Here is a 16,497-nt window from a genome sequence, read left to right on the forward strand (position 1 = left end):
GAAACCTCCTAAAACCAGGCCAAGTGTCAGTGCATCAATGCACAAGAGTCCTGGGAAAAATGGTATCTTCTTACGAAGCGATTCCATTCGGCAGATTTCACGCAAGAATTTTTCAGTGGGATCTGCTGGACGAATGGTCCGGATCGCATCTTCAGATGCATCAGCGGATAATCCTGTCTCCAAGGACAAGGGTGTCTCTTCTGTGGTGGCTGCAGAGTGCTCATCTACTAGAGGGCAGCACATTCGGCATTCAGGACTGGGTTCTGGTGACCACGGATGCCAGCCTGAGAGGCTGGGGAGCAGTCACACAGGGAAGAAATTTCCAAGGAGTGTGGTCAAGTCTGGAGACTTCTCTCCACATAAATATACTGGAGCTAAGGGCAATTTACAATGCTCTGAGTCTAGGAAGACCTCTGCTTCAAAGTCAACCGGTGCTGATCCAGTCGGACAACATCACGGCAGTCGCCCACGTAAACAGACAGGGCGGCACAAGAAGCAGGAGGGCAATGGCAGCAAGGATTCTTCGCTGGGCGAAGAATAATGTGATAACACTGTCAGCGGTGTTCATTCCGGGAGTGGACAACTGGGAAGCAGACTTCCTCAGCAGGAACGACCTCCACCCGGGAGAGTGGGGACTTCATCTGGAAGTCTTCCACATGATTGTGAACCGTTGGGAAAGACCAAAGGTGGACATGATGGCGTCCCGTCTGAACAAAAAACTGGACAGGTATTGCGCCAGGTCAAGAGACCCTCAGGCAATAGCTGGGACGCTCTGGTAACACCGTGGGTGTACCAGTCGGTGTATGTGTTCCCTCCTCTGCCTCTCATACCCAAGGTACTGAGAATTATAAGACGGAGAGGAGTAAGAACTATACTCGTGGCTCCGGATTGGCCAAGAAGGACTTGGTACCCGGAACTTCAAGAGATACTAAGAAGGGACTTGCTTCAGCAAGGATCATGTCTGTTCCAAGACTTACCGCGGCTGCGTTTGACGGCATGGCGGTTGAACGCCGGATCCTAAGGGAAAAAGGCATTCCGGAAGAGGTCATCCCTACCCTGGTCAGAGCCAGGAAGGAGGTGACCGCACAACATTATCACCGCATTTGGCGAAAATATGTTGCATGGTGTGAGGCCAGGAAGGCCCCCACGGAGGAATTTCAACTCTGTTGATTCCTGCATTTCCTACAAACAGGAGTGTCTATGGGCCTCAAATTGCGGTCCATTAAGGTTCAAATTTCGGCCCTGTCGATTTTCTTCCAGAAAGAATTGGCTTCACTTCCTGAAGTCCAGAAGTTTGTCAAGGGAGTACTGCATATACAACCCCCTTTTGTGCCTCCAGTGGCACTGTGGGATCTCAACGTAGTTCTGGGATTCCTCAAATCACATTGGTTTAAACCGCTCAAATCTGTGGATTTGAAATATCTCACATGGAAAGTGACCATGCTGTTGGCCCTGGCCTCGGCCAGGCGAGTGTCTGAATTGGCGGCTTTGTCTCACAAAAGCCCATATCTGATTGTCCATTCGGACAGGGCAGAGCTGCGGACTCGTCCCCAGTTTCTCCCTAAGGTGGTGTCAGCGTTTCACCTGAACCAGCTTATTGTGGTACCTGCGGCTACTAGGGACTTGGAGGACTCCAAGTTGCTAGATGTTGTCAGGGCCCTGAAAATATAGGTTTCCAGGACGGCTGGAGTCAGGAAAACTGACTTGCTGTTATCCTGTATGCACCCAACAAACTGGGTGCTCTTACTTCTAAGCAGACGATTGCTAGTTGGATGTGTAGTACAATTCAGCTTGCACATTCTGTGGCAGGCCTGCCACAGCCAAAATATGTAAATGCCCATTCCACAAGGAAGGTGGGCTCATCTTGGGCGGCTGCCCGAGGGGTCTCGGCTTTACAACTTTGCCGAGCTGCTACTTGGTCAGGGGCAAACACGTTTGAAAAATTCTACAAATTTGATACCCTGGCTGAGGAGGACCTGGAGTTCTCTCATTCGGTGCTGCAGAGTCATCCGCACTCTCCCGCCCGTTTGGGAGCTTTGGTATAATCCCCATGGTCCTGACGGAGTCCCCAGCATCCACTTAGGACGTCAGAGAAAATAAGAATTTACTTACCGATAATTCTATTTCTCGTAGTCCGTAGTGGATGCTGGGCGCCCATCCCAAGTGCGGATTGTCTGCAATACTTGTACATAGTTATTGTTACAAAAATCGGGTTATTATTGTTGTGAGCCATCTTTTCAGAGGCTCCGCTGTTATCATGCTGTTAACTGGGTTCAGATCACAGGTTGTACAGTGTGATTGGTGTGGCTGGTATGAGTCTTACCCGGGATTAAAAATCCTTCCTTATTGTGTACGCTCGTCCGGGCACAGTATCCTAACTGAGGCTTGGAGGAGGGTCATAGGGGGAGGAGCCAGTGCACACCACCTGATCCTAAAGCTTTTACTTTTGTGCCCTGTCTCCTGCGGAGCCGCTATTCCCCATGGTCCTGACGGAGTCCCCAGCATCCACTACGGACTACGAGAAATAGAATTATCGGTAAGTAAATTCTTATTTAAAATCCATTTATGTTGCCAATGGTACGCTGCTCAGGCCCACAATTGCTTGCGTGTGGGTGAGTCGCGCTATTGAAAAACGGTCAGAAAGCGTGTCATCAGATATTGACACGATTGATAAAGATGAGATACTCCTTAAGTTAGGGAATATCAAAGACGCTGCCGCATACATGCTAGAAGCGATGAAAGATATTGGACTCTTGAGTTCACAAGCCGCTACCATGGCAGTATCAGCACGGCGGGCGTTGTGGATTCGCCAGCGGATGCAGATTCCAAAAGAAATATGGAGGCTCTCCCATATAAAGGTGAGGCCTTATTTGGCGATGGACTGGATGCGTTAGTCTCGGCGGCTACCGCAGGTAAGTCAAACATTTTTGCCCCCTGCACCGGCAAAAAAGACATATCACCCACACATGCAGTCCTTTCGGCCCAATAAATACAAAAAAGCAAGAGGTTCCCCCTTCTTTGCAGGTAGGGGAAGGGGAAAGGGAAAGAAGTCCACAGCAGATTCAGGTTCCTAGGAACAGAAGTCTACCCCTACTTCTGCCAAATCTTCAGCATGACGCTGGGGCTCCTTTGCGGGAGGCCGCTCGGGTGGGGGCACGTCTCAAACTGTTCAGCCAAGGTTGGATTCTGTCTGGCCTGGATCCCTGGTTGTTGCAAATAGTGTCCCAGGGATACAGGCTGGAGTTTCAAGACATTCCCCCATGCCGATTTTTCAAATCGACCTTGCCAACTTCTCTTCCAGAAAGGGAAGCAGTAACAGCGGCAATCCAAAAATGATGTCAGGATCAGGTCATAGTCCTGGTTTTATTCAAGCCTTTTTGTAGTTCCGAAGCCGGACGGCTCGGTCAGACCGATCCTAAACCTGAAAAATCTGAATCTTTACTTGAAATGATTCAAGTTCAAAATGGAATCACTGAGGGCAGTGATTTCCAGTCTGGAGGAGGGGGGACTACATGGTGTCTGTAGACATAAAAGATGCTTACCTGCATGTTCCCATTTATCCTCCTCACCAGGCTTATCTGAGATTCGCGGTTTAGGATTGCCATTACCAATTCCAGACGTTGCCTTTCCGTCTCTCTACGGCGCCTAGGGTATTCACCAAGGTGATGGCGGAGATGATGTTTCTCCTGCGTCAAAAAGGAGTCAATATAATTCCTTATCTAGATGATCTCCTGAGGCGAGATCCAGGGAGCAGTTGTTACAAAACATCACACTCTCCCTGTCAATACTCCAACAACACGGTTGGATCATAAATTATCCAAAGTCACAGTTGGAACCCACGACAAGATTGTATTTTCTCGGGATGATTCTGGACACAGAAGTTCAGAGAGTATTTCTTCCAGTGGAAAAGGCTCTGGAAATCCAGAAAATGGTAAAACAGATATTGAAATCATCAAGTGTGTCGATCCATCAGTGCATTCGGTTGTTGGGGAAGATGGTGGCGGCCTACGAGGCCATAAAGTTTGGGTATTCCAGTGGGACCTGTTGGACAAGTGGTCGGGATCCCACCTACACATGCACCGGAAGATAATCCTGTCGTCAAAAGCAAGGATTTCGCTCCAGTGGTGGCTACACAGTTCTCGCCTACTAGAGGGACGCAGGTTCGGGATTCAGGACTGGGTCCTGGTAACCACGGATGCAAGTCTCCGAGGCTGGGGAGCTGTCACTCAGGGGGAAAGCTTCCAAGGAAAATGGTCAAGTAAGGAAACCTGCCTTCACATAAACGTGCTGGTATTAAGAGCCATTTACAACTGCCTTCAACAAGCGGTACATCTTCTTCAACATCATTCCGTGCAGATCCAGTCGGACAATGTAACCGCAGTCACGTACATAAACAGGCAGGGCGGAACGAAAAGCAGAGCGGCAATGACAGAGGTGACGAAGATCCTCCTCTGGGCAGAAAGACATGTAAAGGCTCTGTCGGCAATTTTCATTCCGGGAGTAGACAACTGGGAAGCAGACTTCCTCAGCAGACACGATCTCCATCCAGGAGAGTGGGGCCTCCACCAAGAAGTCTTCGCACAGGTGACAAGTCTTTGGGGAGTTCCTCAAGTAGACATGATGGCATCTCGTCTCAACAAGAAGCTTCAGAAATATTGTTCCAGGTCGAGAGACCCTCAAGCAATAGCAGTAGATGCACTGGTGGCCTAGTGGGTGTTTCGGTCGGTGTATGTCTTCCCTCCACTTCCACTAATTCCAAAAGTTCTCAGGATCATAAGGAGAACAAGAGTTCGAGCAATCTTCATTGCCCCAGACTGGCCAAGGAGGGCTTGGTACCCAGATCTTCAGGAGTTGCTCATAGAAGATCCTCTGCCTCTTCGTCTTCGCGAGGACCTGCTGCAGCAGGGGCCATGCGTGTATCAAGACTTACCGCTGCTACGTTTGACGGCATGGCTGTTGAGCGCCGGATCCTAGCCCGTAAGGGTATTCCCAAGGAAGTCATCCCCACCCTTATTCAGGCCAGGAAAGGAGTAACGTCGAAACATTACCACCGTATTTGGAGAAAATAAGTGTCTTGGTGTGAATCCAAGAAGGCTCCTACGGAAGAGTTTCAGTTGGGACGTTTTCTCCATTTTCTGCAGGCTGGTGTGGAGGCGGGCCTCCGATTGGGGTCAATCAAGGTTCAGATTTCGGCCTTGTCAGTGTTCTTCCAAAAACAATTGGCCTCTCTTCCAGAGGTTCAGACCTTCGTGAAAGGTGTTCTGCACATCCAGCCTCCATTTGTGCCTCCAGCGGCACCATGGGACCTTAATGTGGTGTTGCAGTTCCTTCAATCGGATTGGTTTGAGCCTCTACAAGAGATAGAGTTGACGTTTCTCACTTGGAAAGTAGTGATGCTTTTGGCATTGGCATCCGCACGGCAGGTGTCTGAGTTGGGGGCCTTGTCTCACAAGAGCCCTTACCTGATCTTCCATGAAGATAGGGCTGAGTTGAGAACTCGTCAACATTTTCTTCCAAAGGTGGTTTCATCTTTCCACATAAACCAACCTATTGTGGTGCCAGTAGTTACTGACATGTTCACGGAGTCAAAGTCTCTAGATGTGGTTAGGGCTTTGAAGATTTATGTCGCTAGAACAGCTCGAATACGGAAAACAGAGTCTTTGTCCTGTATGCACCGAACAAGATTGGGTGTCCTGCTTCCAAGCAGACTATTGCGTGTTGGATCAGAGGTACGATTCAGCACGCTCATACTATGGCTGGATTGCCGTTACCGACGTCGGTGAAGGCCCCTTCCACTAGGAAGGTGGGCTCATCCTGGGCGGCTGCCTGGGAGGTCACGGTATTGCAACTTTGCCGAGCAGCTACTTGGTCGGGGTCAAACACATTTGCAAAATTCTACAAGTTTGACACCTTGGCCGATGAGACCTCAAGTTCGGTCAATTGGTGCTTCAGGGTCATCCGCACTCTCCCGCCCGTACTGGAGCTTTGGTATAAACCCCATGGTCCTGAAGTAGACGCCAGCATCCTCTAGTACGTATGAGAAAACAGGATTTTGATACCTACCGGTAAATCCTTTTCTCCTAGTACGTAGAGGATGCTGGGCGCCCGTCCCAGTGCGTAATTTACCTGCAGTTTTTTGTTATTAGATACACAAGTTGTGTTATATTAGTTTCAGCATGTTGCTGTAATTGATTCATGCCTGTTGGCGTGTGTTCTGTTGAATGTCATGTTGTGCGGCATGGTTGAGGTGTGAGCTGGTATGTATCTCACCACTAGTTTAAAGTAAATCCTTTCCTCGAAATGTCCGGCTCCCTGGGCACAGTTCCTATAACTGAGGTCTGGAGGAGGGGCATAGAGGGAGGAGCCAGTTCACACCCATTGAAAAGTCTTAAGAGTGCCCATGGCTCCTGCGGAACCGTCTATACCCCATGGTCATGAAGTGGACCCCAGCATCCGCTACAGACTAGTAGAAAAGGATTTACCGGTAGCTATCAAAATCCTGTTTTTCTGCAGCGGGTTACAGGGAAAACATCGGGGATCTTGATCCAGACGCACCATCAGGCAAAGCTTTGACTGTCCATGGATGCATTGGGGCCTCCTCTATAACCCCGCCTCCAGGCACTGAGAGCTCTGTTTCAAGTTGGGCCTGCAGGCAGCAGGTCACCTAACAGGCTGGCTGCTCTGGGCAGCCCTGAAAAAGCTTAGAAGACTTCAAGGGCCGCAGCACTGTTATGCCAGGGTGACATTCAGTGCTGCGTCTCCGTCACCTCCCAAGCGGCGTCGCATACTCCTACGGCTCAGATCCCGTGTACTTGCGGCGCAGACGCTCTCCCGATATGCGTGGCTGCTATGAAGGGAGGAGGTAAGAGGGTCCACCAGGCAGGACCCGCCACTAAATCGCATTCCTGATCGCAGTTTAGGGAGACGGACTGCAACGCTGGCGTGGACTGTCACTGAGCAGGGACCCCACTATATCCGCCAGGGCGTCGGAGTACAGGTCGGGTGTACTAGCGCCCCTATAAGGTTCCATAGTTCCGGCAGTGAGGTCCAGCGTTTGACCTGTAGCCACTCCCCCGGCCTAGGGCACCATCTCCTCGCAGATTTCCTGCCCTGGAGCTGCCTCACACTTCCCTCGGTTCCTGACAGAGACGCTGGGCGCCGTCTTCTGAGCATAGCTACTGCTGGTCTCTGGGATTGCAGGGAAAGGTCTCCCCTGTAAAGCCACCACCTGTACACAGTGCTGAGACTTTACAGACTGCATTAGTCCACTGCAGTTTTATTGTGCTTATAATAATCTCTGCATTGCCTGTGACTGTGTGTGCCTGTATCTGCTGTATGGTTTCACTCTCATGTGTATCCCATCTAAGGTAGCTATCACTATATTCTGTACCCGAAGTGAATAGCTGCGTCAGGGTCCTATAATATAGTGTAAACAGTACTTATTGCTATACAGATATTTTACTGTGTTACAGTCACGTACACCGGGATTTAGTTCACAAGTTTGTGTACTCTCACGCTGGTTGTGTACTTTGTCCGCAGGTTGTGTACTCTGTCCGGCTTCATCGTACTAATAGCCTGATTGTTGCTTTATTACAATGTCTAACAATAAGGGCAGTACAACTCTGGAAGCTCCTGTAAATTACAAGGTATGCTCCAGAGGGGGGAAGTATTGTGTGATGGTCTGTGTCCTAAATGTCCTACACCTCCCAGTCAGCCTGCAGCTCCTGTAACTACAATGGAGCTACCCTGGGCTATGTTCACTACCCTCCTGGGGACTCTGGTGGACCATTTAGTCCCATCTATGGGACCTCCGGTGCGACTGCCGCCACAAGTTGTCCCTATAATAAATCCACCTAGGGCGGAATATTTGTTTACCCAGCTGCAACAGTTGAATCAGTCTTTGGTTAGACAGAAATTTACTCCAGGTCACTCCCGTGACTTCTGCTTCCTCCTCACAATCACTAACCTCTCTAATGTTTCATCTGATGAGGAGGGGGAGCATGCGGTTCTGTCAGACTCTGAATCCTGTGTTACTGATGAGGATTCTCCCTCACAGGTTTATGTCCCTGCCCTGGTTGATGCTATTAAGCAGATCCTACAAATCATTGAGGATGAGGATTCCACTACAGTGGCCAAGAAAACTGATATGTTTAAACAAAAGAAGGTGGTAAAAACTGTATTACCCCATTCTGATCATCTTGTGGACATCAGGAGGGAACCCTGGTCTACTCCAGGTAAGAAATTCCCACTCCCTAAACGGGCTTTGGCTCAATATCCTCTCTCTGCAGAGTTATGTAATAAATGGGAGAATCCGCCACCGGTGGATTCTCACGTCACCCGTCTAGTGGTGTCGTCTACTCTGCCTGTCACCACTGTCACCTCCCTGAAGGAACCGACCAATAAGCGTGTGGAGGGATGCCTGAAATCTATATATTCCTTCGCAGAGGCTATTCATAGATCCGCGATAGCTGCTTCTTGGGCCGCAAAAGGTATTGAGGCATGGGCTCAGGTGTTAGAGGATGAGCTGCCCGAGGATATTTCTGACAATACCAGACAGTACCTGTCTCACATATGCACTACCGCCTATCACATTCAGGAGACGTCCTCTGAGGCGGGGGTACTGACAGCCAAAGCGTCATCCGCGTCTGTCCTGGCTCGCCAGATACTGTGGTTAAGGTCGTGGAAAGTGAATCTGGACTCCAAGAAGACCTTGGAGGTACGCCCCTTCACTGGGAACATTTTATTTGGAGAGGACCTGAATAAAATAGTGTCTGAATTAGCAGCTGCTAAGACTGCTTTTTTTCCTCCTACTAATCCTTCTACACAGAAGGCGAAGACTGCCAGTTTTCGTTCCTTTCGACCTCAAGGGAAAGCCAAGGGTCAGTCTTACCCCAGACAATCTCGTGCTCCTAAGACCACCAAGCCCAAGAGGAAACAGTCCTGAGCAGCCCGTCAGCCTGCTTCGAAACAAGACAAAACCGCTGCATGACGGGGTGGGCCTCCTCCTGGGGGACCCCAGAGTGGGAGGCCGACTTTTACAGTTTACCCAGATCTGGTTAAAGACCACTTCAGACGCTGGAGTGCTGGAAGTTGTCTCTCACGGGGATGCTGTCTCCTTTAAGAGACGTCCCCCTCACCAGTTCTGCACTATGGTACTACCTTCGGATCCGTTGAAGGCGCAGGCTCTACAAACGGTGGTAGGTTCCCTCCTGGGTACCTCAGTCGCAGCGTGGCAGAGGCTATTACTCGACCCTGTTTCTGATACAGAAACACAATGGGTCTTTGCAACCTATACTCAACCTCAAGTCACTGAACAAATTTGTAAGGGTAGCCAAGTTTTGTACGGAAACATTGCGCTCTATTGTGCTGAGGATGGAACTCGGAGACTACGTGGTATCCCTGGATATACAAGATGGTTATCTGCATATTCCTATTGCCATATCGCATTAACAGTTCCTGCAGATTGCTACTGGCGATTGTCACTACCAATTCCAGGCTCTACCGTTTGGACTGGCCATGGCTCCTCGGATCTTCACCAAGGTTATGGCTGTGATGACGATGCACCTCCATCACCAGGGAGTCAGAATCCTGCCATACTTGGATGACCTGCTGATTCTGGCGAGTTCCCACGATGTCCTCCTCAGTCATCTACAATTAACGGTGAGTTGCTTACAAGCCTATGGATGGCTGATCAATTGGAAGAAGTCCTTGCTGGTCCTAGCTCAGAGCATGGTGCACCTAGGGGCGCTTCCGGATACACACAGTCAGACTGTTCCTGTCTCCAGACAAGGTCCTGAAAATCCAGGACAGGATAAGATACTTCATCCGTCACCCCAGTGTGTCGATTCACTCGGCGATGCAAGTACTTGGGCTGATGGTGTTGACATTCGACATGGTGGAGTACACTCAATTTCATTCCCGCCCTCTGCACTGATTAATTTTTACCAAATGGGACGGCTTGCCTCATTGGGTCAGATCCCAAATGATCAAGTGGACTCCAAGAGTTCGTTTGTCACTAACCTAGTGGCTCCAGGACCAGCAATTGTCCCTTCTGGATCCCCGACTGGGTCCTCCTGATGATGTATACCATTCTAAGGGGATGGGTAGCGGTGTTGGAGCAACAATCTTTTCAGGGTCAGTGGACCAAGGAAGAATCACTCCTTCCAATAAACATCCTAGAGTTGAGGGCAGTGTTCAATGCATTATCACATGCCCTGCCTCTGGTACGGAACAGACCAATTCAAGTAAGGTCCTACAACACCGTGACAGTGGCATACATAAACCATCAAGGTGGCACTCGAAGCCGCATGGCTATGAAGGAAGTGTCAAAAATCCTTTGTTGGGCAGAATGCCATCTGCCAAGTATGTCGGCAGTGTTCATTCCTGGGGGTTTATTTACTAATATTCGTGTTTTTGCCATTTTGAAGGGTGTTTGATCTCGAATGGTATCGGGTGCATTTTACTGCAACTTTTTGAATCCTGATACGGTCATTCACTAAGCTGCCAAGTTTTGCACATTCGTTTTTTCCGATGTCGATGTGATTCGTAATATCAGGCAGTGTTTTTCGGGAGTGATGAGTAAAACACTGCCTGACAAAACACAAGGAATCCCGGCCGGATCTGTGAGATCCGTGCAGGGCTTCATTGTGTACCTTAAAAAGTTCATTAAAGTCTTAAAAAAGTTAGAAAAAATTGCGTGGGGTCCCCCCTCCTAAGCATAACCAGCCTCGGGCTCTTTGAGCCGGTCCTGGTTGAAAAAATATGGGGAAAAAAATGACAGGGGTTCCCCATATTTAATCAACCAGCACCGGGCTCTGCGCCTGGTCCTGGTTCCAAAAATACGGGGGACAAAAAGCGTAGAGGTCCCCCGTATTTTTGAAACCAGCACCGGGCTCCACTAGCTGGGGAGATAATGCCACAGCCGGGGGACACTTTGATATCGGTCCCTGCAGCCGTGCCATTAAAACCCCAACTAGTCACCCCTGGCCGGGGTACCCTGGAGGAGTGGGGACCCCTTCAATCAAGGGGTCCCCCCCCTCCAGCCACCCAAGGGCCAGGGGTGAAGCCCGAGGCTGTCCCCCCCCCCATCCAAGGGCGGCGGATGGGGGCTGATAGCCTTGTTTACAAAATGTGAATATTGTTTTTTGTAGCAGTACTACAAGTCCCAGCAAGCCTCCCCCGCAAGCTGGTACTTGGAGAACCACAAGTACCAGCATGCGGTGGAAAACCGGGCCCGCTGGTACCTGTAGTACTACTACTAAAAAAATACCCCAATAAAAACAGGACACACACACCGTGACAGTACAACTTTATTACATACATGCACACCAACATACACACATACTTACCTAGGTTCCCACGAGGCTCGGTCCTCTTCTCCATGTAGAATCCTAGGGGTACCTGTGAAAAAAATTATACTCCCATAATCCAGTGTACCTTCTGTTCTTTGTATAATCCACGTACTTGGCCAAATAATAAAACGGAAACCCGACCACGCACTGAAAGGGGCCCCATGTTTACACATGGGACCCCTTTTCCCGACTGCCAGGACCACCCCTGACTCGTGTCAGAGGGTCCCTTCAGCCAATCAGGGAGCGCCACGTCGTGGCACTCTCCTGATTGGCTGTGTGCTCCTGTAGTGTCTGTCAGGCAGCACACGGCACAGATACAATGTAGCGCCTATGCGCTCCATTGTAGCCAATGGTGGGAACTTTGCGGTCAGCGGTGAGGTTACTTTCGGTCAACCGCTGACCGCAAAGTTCCCACCATTGGCTACAATGGAGCGCATAGGCACTACATTGTATCTGTGCCGTGTGCTGCCTGACAGACACTACAGGAGCGCACAGACAATCAGGAGAGTGCCACGACGTAGCGCTCCCTGATTGGCTGAAGGGACCCTCTTTGACACGAGTCAGGGGGGGTCCTGGCAGTCGGGAAAAGGGGTCCCATGTGTAAACATGGGGCCCCTTTCAGTGCGTGGTCGGGTTTCTGTTTTATTATTTTGCAAAGTACGTGGATGATACAAAGAACAGAAGGTACACTGGATTATGTGAGTATAATTTTTTCCACAGGTACCCCAAGGATTCTACATGGAGAAGAGGGCCGAGCTTCGTGGGAACATAGGTAAGTATGTGTGTATGTTGGTGTGCATGTATGTAATAAAGTTGTACTGTCACGGTGTGTGTGTCCTGTTTTTATTGGGGTATTTTTTTAGTAGTAGTACTACAGGTACCAGCGGGCCCGGTTTTCCACCGCATGCTGGTACTTGTGGTTCTCCAAGTACCAGCTTGCGGGGGAGGCTTGCTGGGACTTGTAGTACTGCTACTAAAAACAATATTCACATTTTGTAAACAAGGCTATCAGCCCCCCATCCGCCGCCCTTGGATGGGGGGGGACAGCCTCGGGCTTCACCCCTGGCCCTTGGGTGGCTGGAGGGGGGGACCCCTTGATTGAAGGGGTCCCCACTCCTCCAGGGTACCCCGGCCAGGGGTGACTAGTTGGGGTTTTAATGGCACGGCCGCAGGGACCGATATCAAAGTGTCCCCCGGCTGTGGCATCATCTCCCCAGCTAGTGGAGCCCGGTGCTGGTTTCAAAAATACGGGGGACCCCTACGCTTTTTGTCCCCCATATTTTTGGAACCAGGACCAGGCACAGAGCCCGGTGCTGGTTGATTAAATATGGGGGAACCCCGGTCATTTTTTTACCCATATTTTTTCAACCAGGACCGGCTCAAAGAGCCCGAGGCTGGTTATGCTTAGGAGGGGGGACCCCACGCAATTTTTTATTCAGATTTTACACTAAACAGACCCTTTCCCATAGATAACCATGCACAGATCTCACTGATCCCTGCATGGTTATCCAAACTCGACTGGAAATAGCAGGTCTATTTTATTGCTGCTTTTTTTACCGAATCGAAAAAAAACAGACCCGCACTTGAGCACTCAGAAACTAACACCCAAATACGAATGAATAGTGAATGCCCGTATTCTATGAAATAACAGCCGCGTTTGACCGATGGTCTATTCATTCGTATTTCTGAACGTTGTCATTCAAACCATTACGAATAGTCCAAACACTGCCGAGATTGGTGCTTAGTGAATTCCCGGATTGGGACTTAGAAAAAAAAACACAAATCGGCCAAACTCGGATTTTTAGTAAATACTGGCCCTGGTGTCCTGAACTGGGAAGCGGACTACCTCAGTCATCAGGACGTGCATGCCGGAGAGTTGAGTCTTCATCCGGAAGTCTTTCAACTCCTTGTGGACAGATGGGGTCCACCGGACGTAGACCTCATGGTGTCTTGACACAATCACAAGGTTCCAATCTACGTATCAAGGACAAGGGATTCTCAAGCACTAGCAATTCCATGGAACTTTCGGCTGCCTTACGTGTTCCCTCCAGTGTCACTCCTGCCCAGGGTTCTATGGAAGTTCAAACAAGAAGGAGGAATTCTGTTTCTAGTCGCTCCAGCGTGGCCCAGAAGGCATTGGTTCTCAGACCTGCAGGGTCTAACGACAGGGCATCTCCTTCTACTTCCTCAACAACCAGACCTCCTTGTACAGGGCCCTTGTCCAAGCACTACCCAGACCTTGCCAGACTAGCTTTGACGGCGTGGCTCTTGAAGCATCCTGAGAGCAAAGTAGTATACACAGACAAAGGGGGTGCAGATGCACTAAACGATCATTACAGTATAATAAAATATAATATGTCATAAGAGGTTGTTGGTATATCGTTGGCCATTGATATAGGCTTGCCCACCAGTCGTCCAGGTCACTTCTTGTCGAGCAGGTTCCTAACACCATGGGGCCCAACATCCGGAACGCAGGGAACCCCCAAACACGATCAAAAAACTCATAGTAGGGACGTTCACATATCTACACTTTATTTCACTTTAATATCACTATTGGCCAACGATAAACCAACTACCTCTTATGATATATTATATTTTATTATACTGTAATGATCGTTTAGTGCATCTGTGTATACTACTTTATTCTCAGCAGCATACTGTAGCACCTTTCATTACTGGAGGGTGTGCAATTTAGAACCATTTCCCTTAGCATCCTGAGAGCCAAAGGATGTTCAGAGGCGGTTATTCAAACAATGTTGAAAGCCCGCAAACCGGCCTCTGTTCGAATTTATTACAGGGTTTGGAATTCTTACTTCACCCGGTGTGCTGAGAAGAATTATGATGTCCATAGATTCAGAACGTCCAGAATACTTTCTTTTCTGCAAAGAGGCCTGGATTTAGGTCTAGGCCTGGCCTCCCTCAAGGTTCATATATCTGCCTTGTCGGTTTGGTTTCAGAGAAAGATTGCCTCCATACCTGATGTTCAGACATTCATTCAGGGTGTTATTCGGATTCAGCCTCCCTATGTCCCTCCTGTGGCTCCATGGGATTTGTCTGTGTGCTGAATGCTCTGCAAGTGTCTCCATTGAACCTTTTGAATTGGTGGACCTTAAATGGCTCACTGCCAAGGTCCTGCTATTGCCTCTGCAAGATGGGTGTCGGACTCAGGCGCTTTGTCCTGTCATCCACCCTTTCTCATATTCCACCGGTGCCGGGCAGTTCTACGAACTCGCCCAGGTTATTTGCCTAATGTGGTGTCATCTTTTCACCTTAACCAAGAGATTGTGGTTCCGGCCTTTGTCTCCTCGGATTTGTCTCCCAAAGAGCGTTATTTGGTTGTGGTTAGGCCTCTCCGTATCTATGTGAAAAGGACTGCCTTTATCAGGAGGTCAGATGCCCTTTTTATGCTGTTTGGTTTTCACAAACTTGGCTGGCCTGCGAATAAGCAAACCTTGGCCAGATGGATTAGAATGGTGATTGCACAAGCCTATGCGCAGGCTGGAGTCCCAACTCCTCCTGCAGTTAAAACCCATTCTACCCGATCTGTTGGATCTTCTTGGGCAGCCCGCTGTGGCGCGTCCCCAGAACAGTTGTGCAAGGTGGCTACATGGTCCTCAGTGAACATGTTCATTAGGTTCCTATGCCTTTGATACTTCGACCTCCCAGGATGCTTCCTTTGGACACCGGGTTCTCTTACCCACTAGGGCACGTCCCCTCTCTTGAGGAACTGCTTTAGGACATCCCCGATGTTTTCCCTATGGAACACAGTGTACCCCGCTGCAGAAAAGGAGTTATGGTGGACTTATCATGGTTAACTCTTTCTGCTAGGTACACTGGGTTCCACAGGGCGCCCACCCTGACGCAGCAAGCTTCTTTGGGTTGTATGGCATTAGTTGCTGGTACCCTCTCTTGTCGTGAGATTGTGGTTCTATGTGGCTAACATCTGCCTTCTCTTTTAGCTCCTGCATTGGACTGGTTAACGAAACTGAGCTCTCACTGCCTGGATGTGGGGTTATAGAGGAGGCCCCAATGCATCCTGGGACAGTCAAAGCTTTGCCTGATGGTGCCTCTGGATCAAGATCCCCGATGTTTTCCCTGTGGAACCCAGTGTACCTTGCAGAAAGAGTTAACCATGGTAAGTCTACCATAACTCTACTTATTCAATTGACTCTCTTGCAGAATATCACTACGTAGCTGTGGATTTCTCAGGACATGGACTATCCTCCCACCTACCACCTGGGACTAGGTATCAACATTTGGACTATGTGACTGACGTACATAAAGTAGTGACAAGTAAGTTAAGAAATTCATAGTTTGAGAACCATTGCTTGGGTAAATGCACAGTAAAACTTCTTGTATTAGGCGCTGTGTGGCACCCGGGACTCGGCATAAGGCATCACGCTTCTTCTAAGCCCGCCCCGAGATACCCATTGGCTAATTTCACAGGAGTATCGGGGCAGACTTAGAAGACGTGTGATGCCTTATGCTGAGTCCTGGGTGCCCCATTGCGCCTGATACAGCGCTGATGATCCCCCGAGGATCCAGCCAGCACATATATTACATACATCAGAACATGTATGTTTGTATTTGCTAAGCGGTTTCCCTCTGCACTATATGGTCGGCGCTGTTGCTGGTTCAGTAATTGTCATACTACACTATAAGCATGATGTAAAGTTGAATGCAAGTCTGCTTCATTTGCTCCCATATTGCGCTTGTGGAACTAAATGCTTATATAATTACACGTAAGCAGAATCGTATGCGTATCTGCAACCAGAACTCCTCTGTCTGTAAGGTTGATTTGATCTGTCTAGTGTGCACTTGTGCTAACTTTATACTAAGGGCCTAATTCAGATCTGATCGCAGCAGCAACATTTTTCTCTAATGGGCAAAACCATGCGCAGTGCAGGGGGGGGGGGGGGGGGCAGATATAACATGTGCAGACAAATTTAGATTTGGGTGGGGTATGTTCAAATTGAAATTTTAAATTGCAGTGTAAAAATAAAGCAGCCAGTATTTACCCTGCATAGAAACAATATAACCCACCCAAATCTAACTCTCTCTGCACATGTTATATCTGCCCCACCTGCAGTGCACATGGTTTTGCCTATTAGAGACAGATTTTGCTTTTGTGATCAGGTCCGAATAA

At 49.2% G+C, this 16,497-nt stretch overlaps 1 protein-coding gene across 1 annotated transcript in view; it reads left to right on the forward strand.

The window, feature by feature from the left end:
• SERHL2 (serine hydrolase like 2) overlaps window positions 1-16,497 on the forward strand; it is a 309,035-nt gene that overhangs the window by 75,483 nt on the left and 217,055 nt on the right. The window contains exon 4 of the mRNA XM_063940393.1: window positions 15,531-15,644. Coding sequence (XP_063796463.1) covers window positions 15,531-15,644 — 114 coding nt within the window. The remainder of the gene's footprint in view (window positions 1-15,530; window positions 15,645-16,497) is intronic.

Source organism: Pseudophryne corroboree, chromosome 9 (assembly GCF_028390025.1).
Source record: "Pseudophryne corroboree isolate aPseCor3 chromosome 9, aPseCor3.hap2, whole genome shotgun sequence".
Lineage (NCBI taxonomy): Eukaryota > Metazoa > Chordata > Amphibia > Anura > Myobatrachidae > Pseudophryne > Pseudophryne corroboree.